Raw genomic sequence first — 14,372 nt, 5'->3', positions numbered from 1 at the left:
ATTGCCACAGGAGAAAGAAGCCTGTATTAATCAGACTTAGAAGTCTAGAATCACATGACCAAAGTTGTCTTATAAGTCGGGGAAAAACATATCAGAGTTATTTTCTAACTCTGGGAAATAAGTTTTATAAGTCTGACCTCTGTGCGAGTAAAATACATCCCGCGTAGTAAGTAAATCAGTTAAACCACGATAATTCATGATTATAATAATTCAGTATAATTCTAAACTCTGGAACCTTGATTATAATAATTCAGTATAGTTCTAAACTCTGGAACAGAGATGTGGGAGAAGTCTGTAGCAACCGGACTTAAATCTGAAACTCTGGAATCACATGATTAGATGTGATAAGTCTGGAAAACAACGAATCAGAGTTATCTTCTAACTCTGGGAAATACCTTTACCAATTAATGATCAGAGATGTGTAGATATGTGGGTCAAGTCTGTAGCAATCAGACTTAAATTTCAATTCTGGAATTACATTACCAGAGGTGGACGAAGTCTGTACTAATCAGACTTAAAAGTCCAAACTATGTGCGAGTAAAATACATCCCGCGTAGTAAGGAAATCAGTTAAACCACGATATCGGAAAGATAAATGTTTACAGGGACAGATGTCAATTAAATAGACCTATTTGAACCACCCGTGTAAATTGTGTCTAGATACATGTTTAGGCGGGAAATCCTAATAACCGTCGCACAAAAACAGGACACGTGGCTCCCAAGTTACCTATTTATTAGGTGTATATATATATATATATATATATATATATATATAAAGGGGGGGGAGAGAGGGAGGTAGATTCATACAAGAATGATATCTATTTAATAAAATAAGAGAATGACCAAATTACGTACAAAAAATCACATGTGATTTTACATTAACAGCCAAAAAAGTATGCAGGTGGCCCTATGGCCACGTGGCCATGGTCGCATGGCAAGACCACTTGAATCACATGTGATAAAAGAATATGTGATATTAGTGTAAAATCACATGTGATTCGGCCATTCTCTTATTTTCTTAGATAGGTACATACCATTCTTGTATGAAGACTATATATGTATATATAGGGAGAGAGAGAGAGAGAGAGAGAGAGATGGAGGAAGGTTTGGTTGCATTTGATTTGCATTTTACATATATATATATATATATATATATATATTCATGACATAGTCCGAAAGATGCAACGATAAAAGAGAGCATCAGCTTAGGAGTCGAATTATCGACATAAAGATAGAATTGGATGTTCTTTGAAGCTCAAACCCAACTTTGGCACACAACTGTACAGGTGAAATTTGGTCATTATTCTAGACGAAATTGGGTTTAATCTTTATAAATAAATAACTTATGGAAAATATGCAGGGATATGATGGAGAAGAGGTAGAATTTACAAATGGAGAAAAAATTCATAGGAAATATAGGGGCAGAGTGTTGTTTACACTGGTATTTGAAGCAAATGAGAGAAGAGCAGTGGTTACATACATAAATATGACAATTTAAATCCTTGATGGAATCATGGGGATGTTGTTCTGGAGGTATCCGCAAGCAGCAGCCACTCCACTCCCCAGCTTCACCGGGTAACCGACATCCTTGAGCACCATCTCCACCCCTGCAAGACACCCCAGCAGTTGCAGCTGCACAAAAAATAGTAAGTTCCATGTTGTGGTTATTTGATATCGAATTTAAATGGTTTGTATCACTTGTCAGATGGATGAAATTGTACAAAAGATGTAAATGGTATGCATATGCGTACATCATTTAAGTTGCCGAGATGTCCTATTCTGAAGACCTTTCCGGCTACTTTGTTTAGCCCCAAACCCAAGCTCAAGTTGTATCGTTTCCATGCCCTTCTAACTATTTCAGAACTATCAATATATGGAGGAACCATCACGGCAGTGACCGTGTCACTGAACCATTCCTCCTTCTGGGTGCAGTTTTTCAAGCCCCATGCTTCCACAGCCAGCCTGCACAATTCCATTTAACTGAAGCTTCATTTTGCAACTTTTTAGAACAAGTTATAGTAAATAAAGAAGCAACCGTGCTTGTTTCTCTAAACGTCGTACATGCAAGGGATATTTCACAAATAATGTACCTACTTCTGTTTGTATGTTCTTTACTTGTGACTCGTTTTTCTTGTGTCAGGTTCTTTTTCGAACCTTCTCCTTTTTCTATTTCCTCATTATTTCACAAACTGGAGGTTTCCTATGCCCCCAGACCCCACCTCCAGATGGGATATAGATTGGTTCGGTAATATTATTTGTAATAATGATATACAGGGATATCCCAAGCCTTTCCTGGGATGAAGTAGAAAGTTTATGTTAGTAATTTGTCAAATCCTCATGAGGTAAAGAAACGACACTTGCCTCGTTGCTGTGCCAAGACGATTGTGCCTTGCAATCACATTGTCCAATCCTTCTTCAAAGATGAGATCAAGAGCTGCTTTTAGACCATACAAAAGCTGTATGGATGGAGTGTATGGCCAATATGTCCCCATCTTGTAGAATTTCAAGTAATCCTTCCAGTCGAAAAAAACTCTAAGAGATTTTGCAGTTTCAGAAGCCTCGATAGCTTTTGGGCTGGCACACACAATCCCCATACCAGTGGGAAGAGAGAGAGCTTTCTGAGAGCCTGTTAAAGCCACATCGACACCCCATTCATCCATGCGGAAATCCAGAGCACATATGGATGATACACCATCAACTAGAAACAGCGCTGGATGCTGGTAATGATCTGAGAGTCATGCAAAATTTATTTAGCTCATGGACACGCACACAATTCTTTTTAAGAATCTATATTTAGTAGCAATGGTTGTGAATTTATTTAGCGAAAAAGGATTATCCAACAATACATTCCTACTAGACTAATTCCACATATTTACAGATAGTATATCAGAACAGGATCAGTTTTTTTTTGGAAAGAGGACAGAACCTTTGGCAAAACAGAGAAAATGAATAAGAGAATACACCTAACAGGCATGGCACAGACCACCCAAACACATGCCCAAACGACTGTTGGGACATGCCCGGATCAGTTACAAGTTACAAACAAAAGATAACAAACAAGAAAAAGCTTTTTCTGGTAAAGAAACAAATTTATATGAAAGAAACTGTCATGTGGTTAGTATGAAAAGCTAGCAAATGATTTTTTTACCAAGCACTTTCCTTACGGCAGCCAAGTTGTTAGTAACTCCAGTGGCTGTCTCATTGTGAACGAGGCAGATGGCCTTGATAGTATGAGCAGTATCTGCAGCCAATTTTGATTCAAGAACATCCAAGTCAGCACCGTGACCCCACTCACTTTCCACCACGTCTACATTGAAGCCAAGCCTTTTCTGTTGATCGACCCAAAGCAAACTGAATTGACCAATGATAAAAGACACAATTCGGTCCCCAGGAGACAAGGTATTTGTAAGTGCACTTTCCCATGCACCAGTACCTGCAGTACCAAAAAGTCAACACCAAGAAAACAGAAAAGAATGGTCAAATAAAATAATAGATTGAAAATGTTTCACAAGTTCCTTGATAAATCTTGGTGATTTACAAGTATAATTACTATGGATGATAGCAGTACCTGTAGTTGGGATGATAAAAGGAGTTCCAGAAGTGGTCTTGAAAATCTTTTTGACATCCTCAAGTAAAATTTTAGTCAAGGCAGGAATTGCAGGAGATCGATAGTCCTCATTGTTTCGGTTCATTGCACGAAGCACCTGTTCTGGGATGTTGACTGGTCCCGGAACAAACAGATGATTCCTTCCAGGTCCATAAGTATAGTCCATTGCTGCCCCACCTTTAAACAAAATATAACACCATAAAAGGGTTGAAATCAGTGTTTTAACAAGTATTAAAGGGACCTTCTAGTGCTTAAAAATACCATTTTTACTCTGACTGTATTATGTATATACTCAATAACCATGGACTTGTTGTATAGATTACTATTTTCAAAACAAAATTAGAGATAAGCTGGTGGCTACATATTTCAAATTTGTGGAGTAACTTTCAATCTGTTCAAAACCTTGGGATCGAAGAATTCACATAAATTAACATCTAATGAAGTTGACATTAATTCCTGCCAGCTTTCAGCTAGCTTTGCACTTGAATACTGTTTAGCTAGACTTGATCAATAAGCTCCCAGAAAATCTTGAACAGTGTTATGTTTTCTTAGATCGGATAAGATGATTCATTCGAAATTTTTATTCTTGAACATAAATATTCATATTTTGGTAAAAGCAGATAACACCTTAAGCTGCTGATAAAAATCACCATCTGGATGAATTAATAATTCGACTTTATGCTTCAGCTTCTAATGATGAAACATCTTACTAAAAACCAACATTTGTAATCAATCATCTAATTCGTTCCAACTAATACCACTCCAAACCAGCAGTTGATCTTAAACTTTATTTAGCAACTTTTATCACTACTTATTAACCTAAAAACAAAATAAAAACCCTAATTGATACGAAGGCAACCATATAAGCTAGCTAATTATGCTCCTAAGATTTTTCCAATTTAGTTTTCTAACATGTCACTTTATGTTATCAGCTAGTTTTTACCAAAAACAGTAGATCATGGGCTTGTTTTACCAAACAAACTTGGTTAAGATTACTTTTGAACAACAAAATTGACACACGATAGTAAGAAAAAACAAGAAGAAGCATGATGTTATGAATTTAGATATGTGAAAGTAGTAGAAAATCAAACATAAACCCTAAAGATATGAATGAAATCATATCAGAGATAAACATAATATGAAGTATTATTACCTGATTGTGTGAAGGAGAGGAGAGGAGAGGAGACAAACCGATGAAAAGGCCAAAAAGGAGGGGAATGGTAATTTATAAGAGGGCGGGAGATGATGTGGGTCCCAGGAGAATCAGATAAGAACTCCACAGAGCCTCAATTCGAATCCTACGGCTAATACATACACAAATGTATATATGTTTCAGCTTTTGCCACCTCATCCTATCTTCATTTTCATTCTACAATATCTATCTCCAATGGTATCTACCCATTCTTATTTTAAACAAAACTTAAAAACAGCCATGATAAAATAGAGATTTTGAATTATAACAGATTTCAGCACCATCTCTCACTAATCAAAAGTAAAATAAGAATTCAGACATACAAACACCACCTTATTTTGATTGTTAATTTTAATAAACATCAGCCTAGACTCGAACAAGAAGTCTTCAGAACCTTTAAAATCCAATTCCTTTGGTGTAGCATTGAACTGGTCCATGGGTGATTTTTACTGGGATAAGAAATTAAGAACTTGTGTTTTCTTTTATACACACGGGTTATGAAACGCAATATGTCTGAGAGAAAACCGAAAGCTATTGTTCATGCACGTGTTTTTCTTTCATTTTAAGAAAACGGTTTTACGTTGTAGTAATTTTTATCCGTATTGATACATGTTTTAACTAAGATTGATTGGTTATTTATTCGGTTATTATCAAAAAGTTGAATATTAACATCCACTTGATTCTTACCCATTTAAGAAAGAAAATAAGAGGTTGAAATGGAAGATAAAGTGATAGAGAGGAAGAATGCATGGAAGCCACACCCTGAGTTGTGGAAGCCAAACCAACATCTCGTTTTCTTTTTTTTGGAGCTACTCTTTCATCCTCATCTTCATGTTTTGCTCCCTATCTATCCCTTGTTTTATTGACTTTTCTATTCCAAAAAATTTAAGTAACATAATAAACCAAATTAAATATAACTAAAATTAACCACAAGGGTGGTGCCTAATTGGTTTGAGCTTGGTTTCAAAGGTCAAAAATGTCAGGAGGTCTCAGGTTCAAATCCAAGGAGAAACAGAAATCCCCTTGTGGCCACAGAGGTTCAAATGCAATGGCTTCGGGCTACATGCAAAGCAGGTGGTCGTCCTGGGATTAGTCGGCTCGCATAGCGGGTTGGATATCTAGGTTAATCAAAAATAAAAATAAAACAAAAATCTTGGTGTCTCTGAGATATATAAAGCTTATTTCCGAAATAAATGTTTCGGAACAAGTTTCTCTTTTAATTTTACGATAAACTTCAACTTAAAGTTACATTTTCTTAACAACAAATTGACAAATTAAAGCTTTTGTCGAAAGATGTTTTCACCATCCATAAAATCAGCATGTAAAAATAACAATGTAGGGAAAAATAAGCATATTACAAGACCCTACCTCAAACTTTGAAGAATATTCCTATAATATTGATTTTTTTTTAAATGATATAATTCACAAATCACAGAATGCTACAACTATACAAGGTTAGCATGGCAATTGGCAAACAAGTAGAGATGCTATTCCAGCATCTGAAACATGAACACAGAGTTGGAATAACATGCTATGATACAAATATAACCATTCAATATCAAGAAGAGACTGATATTTGGTAACCAAAACCGGATTTCGGATACATACAATTGATTTGCTATAACTATCTATCTCTCTATATATAGGAGAAACGAACGAAAGTGCCTAGATTTACAATGAAAAAATAAAAAACATTTATGGTTGCATGATTCCTTTGTTTCTTGTCAAGCAGATCTTCAACATCGCTACCTGCTGCATTCTCGAATATGCTTCAGAAAGAAAGGAATACATTCTTGAGGAAGCAGTAACAGTAGCAGTAGCAGTAGCAGTAGCAGTAGCAGCAGGTATTGCAATTATGTGAGGCCAATAAGCTCCCATCTGCAATCTGTCTCATGTGAAACCTTGTCTTGGACCAAAACCAGCCTGACGTATCCGTTGTGGCCTTTCTTCACTAAAGGGTCTATTATCGGATGGTGCTGCCCCAAGAATTCCCAAACTTGGATCGGGTATACGTGTACCGTTACTCTGAGGTCTTTGCAGTGGTGGCTGAAAATGGGCATTCGAGTCTGCTTCAGCTCGTCTCCTCCTTTTCCATGCTTCAAACTTTGCTGTATCAAGGCCCTTGTTAAGTAACGCTGATGATTGATTATATGTTTCATTTCTAAAACCACCCCTTCCGTTCATTTGGGAAGGACCCACTCCTTTTTCCTGTTTGAGTTTGGAATAGATCTGCTGAAGTTTTCCCCCTGACAAATTTGAAAAGGTTGAGACGTAGTTCCACAATCGTGTTGTCATCCCTAATGTAACAAACAATGTATCAGTTTACTGCCCCATGAAATAGAAATCTGTAACCAAAGGGTCATTGGGTATCCGTTATCAGGTCAAGGGGTTAAAACGATGATGAGTCTGTACAGGTATTATATACTTGAAAGAAAACAGAAATCTATAGTTCATATTGGCAGATGCCATAACAGACACACAACATGTGATTCTAGGACGGTAAACTTTAGCTGGGAAAGGACGTGGACAGAAGAACCATTACGCACTTTCTTGTTTATATGGATCCTCCTCATGGTCGATAACAATTTGATCAATCCTTCGCCCAAGAAGCTGCAGATAATTTCTAATTCTTGAAAGAACCTGAAGACATTTCAACAATCAAAAGACTCACTCAACCAATGGGATATTCCGTTTCCTGAGTACATAACAAAGATGCAATTAAAGGAATGAAATAGATACTAGGATGAACCTTTTCTTTAGGAAGATCCGCACTGGTAGTCTGTAACCTGTGAAGGCGCTCCAGTGTCTTTTTCTCTTCAATCAAGACATCTTCACACCATTCCATCCACTTCACTTCTTTGAACTGTTCATACACTTCTTCGGTGTCTGACATCTCACCTTCTTCTTTAACCAAAGGCTCATTCTTCTTGCCACGTGTCATCTTGAATTTTCCCTTTGGGACTTTTGTTTCAGGAGAGCCTGGTTTCCATTGTTTGCTTTTGCTGCGAGAAGTTGGGAAGTTGGGAACACGATCCTTTTGCTTTTTTGAACCCTTTCGACCCCCTTTAGTCCCAAAACTCTTACCCCCAACAGCCACAAGTTCCTTGAAACAATCACAGGAAGTTCCTTGTGTCAATTAATGAAAGCCAATCAGAGGAACTTTTCAACTATGAACACCTTAACATAAAAGGAATATGTAACATAAAAAATGTCCAAAGATCATCCACATTATGAATACTTTGCTACTTCCATGCAGAAACGACAATTTACATGTACATTCTCCAAAATAATTTTAAAAAAGTAAATGATCATGATGGGTAGGGAACTCTTAAGAATGATGAGAATGTAATAAACAGTAAAAGAAGTGATGGGCCATCAATTTCTAGGAGCAACTCAGAGAGATTATGGATTCTTATCGTTGTAAATAGAAAGGCTTGATCAATCAAATCCAAAACACATGAAACTAAAATTGCACTCATACGTCTACTTAAATGTCTACAACTGACCTTTCACATGTGGCATTTATAACCAAAATGAAAAACATGACAGCCAAAGAAACCAAAAAATAAATCAAGAACAAGAAAGCAAACAAACCTGAAATTTAAAGATAAAAAGCTAAAGATTTGAAATAAATAATGCAAGCACGGCAATTATCATTATCAAAGCAGTTCACAAGCACAAAAAAGGACAGCATAACATCACCTACCATTTCAAGAAGTTGAGAAGCTCTTTCCTTCAACTGGGGAGCTCGTGGTAAAAAAGTTTCATGATGCTGAAGTTCAACAGGAGCAATCTTCTTCAAAAGGCCAAGCTTTTCATCCAACCTTATCTTTTCCCAATTCCCAAATCCATGATAATGGATCCCCAGTAGCAACCTTGCATCATCCTCTGAGGACATCAACACAGAATATTATAATTTTCATCCACAAACTCTTGCATAAGCATTGATCCTCCAACCAGGCAACAGGGAGACACAGAAGAAAGTAAAACTTACTCTGGTTCCACCCACAACCTTTAGACCAAGTTGCAGGTTTGAGGTACATCAAAGCCTGAAACTGTGAGATTGGGTTGTTGTAGTGGCTAATGCGCTTTGCAAGGAGTTGAAGTTCTTCAACACGGCTCAAGAGGTCGTCAGCCTTTACAGGAACACCGAAAAAATCCAACAAAGGCCCCTACCGGTGAAATCATGTTTAAGGTTAGCCACAAGCACTACAACTCCTAAACCAAATATAAGCACAAATATTTAATAATGGGGCATTCTGAAAAACTTGATTAAATGACAACCTTTGCGTCGAGACTTGCTCCATTAACAGCTTCTCTGCAACCATCTAATAATGCATCAAAAAGTTCAACCTGCGCCTCTACTGGAGCAGCTTCAACGGTCCCACCAACCTCGGCTGCTATTAAGCCAATTTGGCTATCATTTCCAAACTTCTTAGCCTGGTTTTAGCATAGAAAAACTAAATAATGAAATACCCTCATACCTTCTTTTTTAAGTTCAAAAGAATTAAGCCTTAAATATAAGCACAAACAACAGAACTAAAAAACTAATGATAACTGTGAAACAAAAGACTATAATGCAGATAAAATAGAAGTCAACATAGTCAGAAAACTATTGCTTGTAATGTTTTTATGTAAAACTGTTTAAGCAGGTCAAAGAAAATAACCAACATCTATAGAACTACTTAAACACCAAGGGATCGTTTATTTTAGCAATTTCAGATCAGTCAATGCAAAAACATCTTATCAGGTCGGACGTCTTTGCATCAAGTCTCTTTGTTTTTTTTCTCCATTCAGACATAAAAGCTGGAAAAAGAGCATCTTACCAGTCAAGATAAAAGAAAGACGATGCCATTTTCATTTTGCTTCAGTAGAAGAAGACAGCTCTTGTCTTGCCAAATGAAAACAGCTTGAGTTATTGCCTAGCTATCGCTGGTGATGATTGCAGAATGAGAGAGAGAGAGAGAGAGAGAGAGAGAGAATGTGCGAGAATGAAAGGGTGAGCACGTAGAAGAGAGCAAAATCGATGATTTTGATTCCGCATTCTGATGGATGGATGGTTTTCTTCTGATATTTTTCCAAATTTTAATTTTTATTGCTTTATACTATTTATTTTGATAATTTTCATTTTTAATCCTGTTTTATTATTTAATCAAATATTTATATCAAAAAAAAATCTAACTTGTAAGAGAAATTTACTAACACATGCATTCAGACAATTTCATTCCAACTCACTTTTCAAACAATCCGAATGGTCCAGGATTTAGATGTTGCCTCTTACTTATCATATTTGAAATCAGCATTCAGCCTTTAGCATTTTAAACAAACAAACAGCCCAAAAAAGAGAAAGCTCAAAAGTATAAAATTAAAAGCAGTAAGTGGAAATATATTTTCAAGAGATAATCATAAACTCATACCAAATATTATTAAATACAGAAAACATGAAAGGTCTTAGGTTGAGAGAATTTTTTATCCAATTGAAGCTACCAGTTCATAACAACTAATCAAGTTCGGTGACCTTTTTGTTAACTTATGTGTTTCATCAAAGATATAAAGATTTGCAGCATCAGGGAATATGCAAAGCAAACAAAAGTATAATACTACTGTAACCATCAACCAACACAAAACAGCCACTACCACCATTATCACTGCTACCGAAACAGAATAAAAAATGAGTACCACCATCATAGCAGGATAAGTTGGATGCAGCCCAAAACAATACAGATCGTATTTGATGTACAGCAGCAGAAGCATACTAATCTAGGTGCACGTAAACCAACTGAACCTATACAAAGCTCCTAGTTATACAGAGTAAAGCTAGACCACCCCCATTTGGGTCACTAAGAACAGTTCAAGTGAGCGAGCACACTAAGAAAACAAAGTAAAGCTAGACCACCCATGAACCTTTTTGTTATGATAGGATAGAATAATTATTTAGACTGTGGTAGACATGTTTTCATTAATACATTATTAAATTTGTAGACCTACAGCGCCAAAACATTAGGCTAACAAATCTAATGTAAATACTTTTATCATTAAATAGTTATTAGCTAATAACACTCATAGAGTTTAAGTCCAATAAAATCCAACTTTAGTTACTATGTCCAATGAACTAGTTAATAAATAATTTCAGATAATCTTAATATATCATCTAAGTGACAGTCCATTAGGACATTAAATTCAAAAACTAATTTCTACACAACTACTTTTCACAAGTAACAGTTTACCATAATAAAAGACTTGAGAAAACAATTTGTTTAAGAATAACTGAAAAGTCAAATGAACACTGCAAAACATGTATCTGCCCCTATCCTTGTTAATATGAGAAAGATAGGCCCTCATTTGGTAAGCTCAATAAAGATTCAAAATGTAAGGATGGATGCAACTGAAGAATACTAAGAGTTCAGAGGAAAATCAAGACCCTGGAAAGAAAACTAGAACACTAATGCTGAATCCTTGTCGCTTTCAGCATAAGTGAATGGATATTTTAAAATGCAAATCAACATTACAGACATTTCGTACCAGCACAAGGGCTATGTTCTTTTTATTGTGAGTGGGCTACCTTTTTAAATGTAAGCGCACAAGAGAGGCATACATAACGTCAGCACAAGAACAAGATATCGTTTCACCTCTGTATGGGCAGAGCTTACCCCTTCTGTTGCATATTTTTCAAAAGTATGCAGTGGCAAGAGCCCAAGAGCAATCCCCCACATAAATAGATCATGGCAGTCAAGTTTACAACACGATGGTACTTGTAAACCTTGGATATTTACCATGTCATATCAACAACTATAAAGTAAAACAAGTCACCTGACCTTTGGAGGAATAGTGATGTCTGGGGAAGATAGGCACCACAAAGGCAACATCACTTGAGATGGTTTGCTCATATCTAAGTAGGCTTCTTTAAGCACCAATTGAATCAGGGATGGATGTTAGGAGAGCCAAGTATGGCAAAATGAAATGTTATCTATATTTTGGAGCATAGGAAAACCTACCACGACTAGTTTGGGATGAAAAGCTTGTTGTAATGCTCAGTTGAGCCACTAATTTGTACCGTGAAGATAACAATTATGTAAAGCTTAAGAGTCTCACCGCACGAAAAAAACGTGTAGCATCCCTCTTTGGCAAGTTCCCATATGACCACCTTCTTGCTTGTGCAGAAGCTCCCTCAAGTGCTGGTGGTTGATAACTAGAATAATCTGCCTTCCGGCGCTTTATGGCTCTGTCCTGAAATTCGACACCCTTCTTTTTCCTTTTGTTATTCCTTTCGGATGGGATGGCCTCAGCATAACTCTTGCTGTTCCTTGCAGCTCGAGGGGCTAAAGCTTCCTACAATTAAAATATAAGTAATCACTTAAAACATTCTCATGTAATATATTAGCTTCTCCAAAGCAATATGCCTACATGATAACAACAGTTTTCTTAAGAAAAATATGTGCAGACCTCGGCCTGTGAAACGGCATCAGGTTTTATCCAGCGACTCCAAAAACTTCCGTCATCTTCAGCAGAGCAGAAATTTGCAACCTGCAAATGAGGTAAAAGTATTAAAAAATGAACTATATGCAGCCATGCATTACCACTACAAGAATTAGCGCAATTAATTTATGATATTCTTGCCTTAAATGCGCTCAGTAATTCATGTCCTCCTTCGTCTTCGGCCCCTTTCTGTTCAACCTTCTCTGCTCTTTCAAGAATTTCATCAATATCCATGCTTAGAAGGCGCTTTTTGTTTTCTTCATCATTTCTATCTTCTTTAAACAGTTCCTCTGCCCCAAATCTCAAAATAGCTGATAACTCATTCTGGAACATGAAAAAAGGAATTAGACGGTGCCTATAGATGGAACATTCACTTCTTAGAATCAGACATCTTAGATCCAAAAATACATCAAATGGAACAAAAATGTTCATTAGCTTCTATTCATCATGCCACACATATAGACTACCACTAACTGATTCTTCAAATACCAAACTTCTAATAAATACCTTGTCAAACGCACTCCCTTTTTTTGCTTCTTTCTTCTCCAACCTCCCCTCAGCATTTAGTTTCTGAATAACCAAATGGTCAAGTACCTGAAAGGAGAAAAATCCAAAACATAAGAAAAATAATCATATTTGTGCTGGTATTTAAAAGAGCACATAAAGCTGCGAAGCAGAAGTGCATATTGATACAAGGACCTTGTTCAAAGAAAAGCATATAGTTACAGTTCGTATCATCGATATGACTAGAAATAATATACCAGTCTATGCTAGGTGAACATTTCAGAAGTGCATATCGTTACAAGGACCATGTTAAAAAAAACACATGTTCACAGTTCATATCATCAATATGACTAGAAAATAATGCATCAGTCTAACTAAATGAACATTTCAACTTATTCCAGGTGCAATCAACAGATCAATCTGCATATGTCAATCTACAGACAATGTATCAATCAATCTCAGCTCATCACACATGCAAAGTGGACAAAGTATTGCAAACCGCGCTACCCAGAGAGGGCAAAAGACAATAACTACTAATTACCTACCATCTTCTTTTTTGCACGCTCCAAGATGTCTTCCTCAACACTCTTGCTTGTCACAAACCTATAGATATTAACAACCTCCTGCTGTCCAATTCTGTGAGCTCTGCTCATTGCCTATACAAGATCAGTATAATAAAAGAAATCTTCAAACTGGGTAAATTGGAGTACAGAGATGCATGTAAATTCAAAATAATGTAGTCCCAACCTGAAGATCATTCTGAGGATTCCAGTCAGAGTCAAATATTATGACTGTATCTGCCGTTGCAAGGTTGATACCTAAACCACCAGCACGAGTAGAAAGAAGGAAGCAAAAATCATCACTGCTGGGTGCATTAAAATGCTCCATAGCCTGGTGGCGCACCTCAGCCTTTGTACTTCCATCAAGTCTCTGATACTTGAACCCCTTAATTGACAAGTATTCTGCTAAGATATCCAACATCTTAACCATCTGCATTGAAGATACAGAGAAGCCAGTCAAATAGAAGAAATAAGCAATTAATACAAGAGCATCCACTCCAAACAACCTCTATTTTGTATAATACTTATGTCAGACGAACACAATATAACATATTTGTTTCAACCCAAGGTCCAGATTATAATCTACAAATCAACATCTTCACTAATAAAATTGACAAACCTTTCAAATATATTTCTTCAGCATGGTATCAGAGCTGTTTAAACATATTGTATATAATCCCCTACAACAATCTCTCACTGCTGCTGAAAACAACAGTCACAACCTGCTGTTTGATTGCACCCTCCCTTTCTAACCAGTTTGAATTAGCTTGTGTGTTTAGGTCCATTATAGCACCATTGACCATATCCAGGCTTGCACCTGATTCGACATCTGCCCAGGTTCATGAATCAAGTATTCGCTCAGACCTAGCACCTCAATCACACCCTACACAACTACCCTCGCAGCTTTCACCTCTGATTCCTCTGTACTCACATATGATCCTGATTGTACATCTATAGATGTAGGCATCACTCAAGAAAGTTAACACATATAGATGCCAATTAGTTCTCCCTAGTTCAGTGGTATGAATGTCGGT

General features: G+C 36.7%; 2 protein-coding genes across 10 annotated transcripts in view; both read right to left on the bottom strand.

Moving 5' to 3' along the window:
* Positions 1–1,314: 1,314 nt before the first annotated feature.
* LOC112521145 (serine--glyoxylate aminotransferase) lies at positions 1,315–4,802 on the bottom strand. 2 transcript variants are annotated; one of them, XM_025129843.1, is made up of 6 exons: positions 4,760–4,802; positions 3,568–3,783; positions 3,148–3,432; positions 2,361–2,727; positions 1,751–1,961; positions 1,315–1,631 (listed from the first exon to the last, which is right to left on the bottom strand). In XM_025129843.1, the coding sequence occupies exons 2-6, from the start codon at positions 3,770–3,772 to the stop codon at positions 1,494–1,496; spliced, it is 1,206 nt and encodes a 401-aa protein (XP_024985611.1). In that variant the 5' UTR covers positions 3,773–3,783; positions 4,760–4,802; the 3' UTR covers positions 1,315–1,493. The 2 variants fall into 2 exon arrangements, with proteins under 2 accessions (XP_024985611.1, XP_024985613.1); XM_025129845.1 differs by lacking the exon at positions 4,760–4,802 and having other exon boundaries at positions 3,148–3,240; positions 3,568–4,723.
* A 1,471-nt stretch (positions 4,803–6,273) lies between these two features.
* Positions 6,274–14,372, bottom strand: part of LOC112521093 (protein CHROMATIN REMODELING 5-like) — a 34,992-nt gene continuing 26,893 nt past the window's right edge. For 5 of the 8 annotated variants that reach the window (XM_025129759.1, XM_025129761.1, XM_025129758.1 and 2 more), the window contains 12 exons: positions 13,526–13,768; positions 13,324–13,434; positions 12,782–12,868; positions 12,416–12,598; positions 12,242–12,322; positions 11,891–12,127; positions 9,083–9,238; positions 8,793–8,970; positions 8,505–8,686; positions 7,548–7,901; positions 7,345–7,438; positions 6,274–7,095 (listed from right to left, as the gene is read on the bottom strand). In XM_025129759.1, the coding sequence (XP_024985527.1) occupies positions 6,689–7,095; positions 7,345–7,438; positions 7,548–7,901; positions 8,505–8,686; positions 8,793–8,970; positions 9,083–9,238; positions 11,891–12,127; positions 12,242–12,322; positions 12,416–12,598; positions 12,782–12,868; positions 13,324–13,434; positions 13,526–13,768 (2,313 nt within the window). In that variant the 3' untranslated portion in view covers positions 6,274–6,688. Of the gene's footprint in view, positions 7,144–7,344; positions 7,439–7,547; positions 7,902–8,504; positions 8,687–8,792; positions 8,971–9,082; positions 11,700–11,890; positions 12,128–12,241; positions 12,323–12,415; positions 12,599–12,781; positions 12,869–13,323; positions 13,435–13,525; positions 13,769–14,372 lie in introns of those variants that run through there. The other 3 variants (XM_025129762.1, XM_025129764.1, XM_025129766.1) reach the window with 3 other exon arrangements.

The sequence above is a fragment of the Cynara cardunculus genome (genome assembly GCF_001531365.2).
Source record: "Cynara cardunculus var. scolymus isolate 2C chromosome LG 11, CcrdV1, whole genome shotgun sequence".
Taxonomy (NCBI): domain Eukaryota; kingdom Viridiplantae; phylum Streptophyta; class Magnoliopsida; order Asterales; family Asteraceae; genus Cynara; species Cynara cardunculus.
The sequence above is the reverse complement of the archived record's forward strand: the minus strand, read 5'-3'. Positions and strand labels throughout refer to the sequence as shown.

What these genes read in the sequence shown, in the direction of transcription:
- LOC112521145 (XM_025129843.1), bottom strand. Translation starts at nt 3,772, where the DNA reads ATGGACTATACTTATGGACCTGGAAGGAATCATCTGTTTGTTCCGGGA. An exon ending in TGCCGTAAGGAAAGTGCTTG is followed by an intron (nt 2,728 to 3,147) that starts GTAAAAAAATCA and finishes CATGACTCTCAG; the next exon opens with ATCATTACCAGCATCCAGCG. An exon ending in ATCTCGGCAACTTAAATGAT is followed by an intron (nt 1,632 to 1,750) that starts GTACGCATATGC and finishes TTTTTTGTGCAG; the next exon opens with CTGCAACTGCTGGGGTGTCT.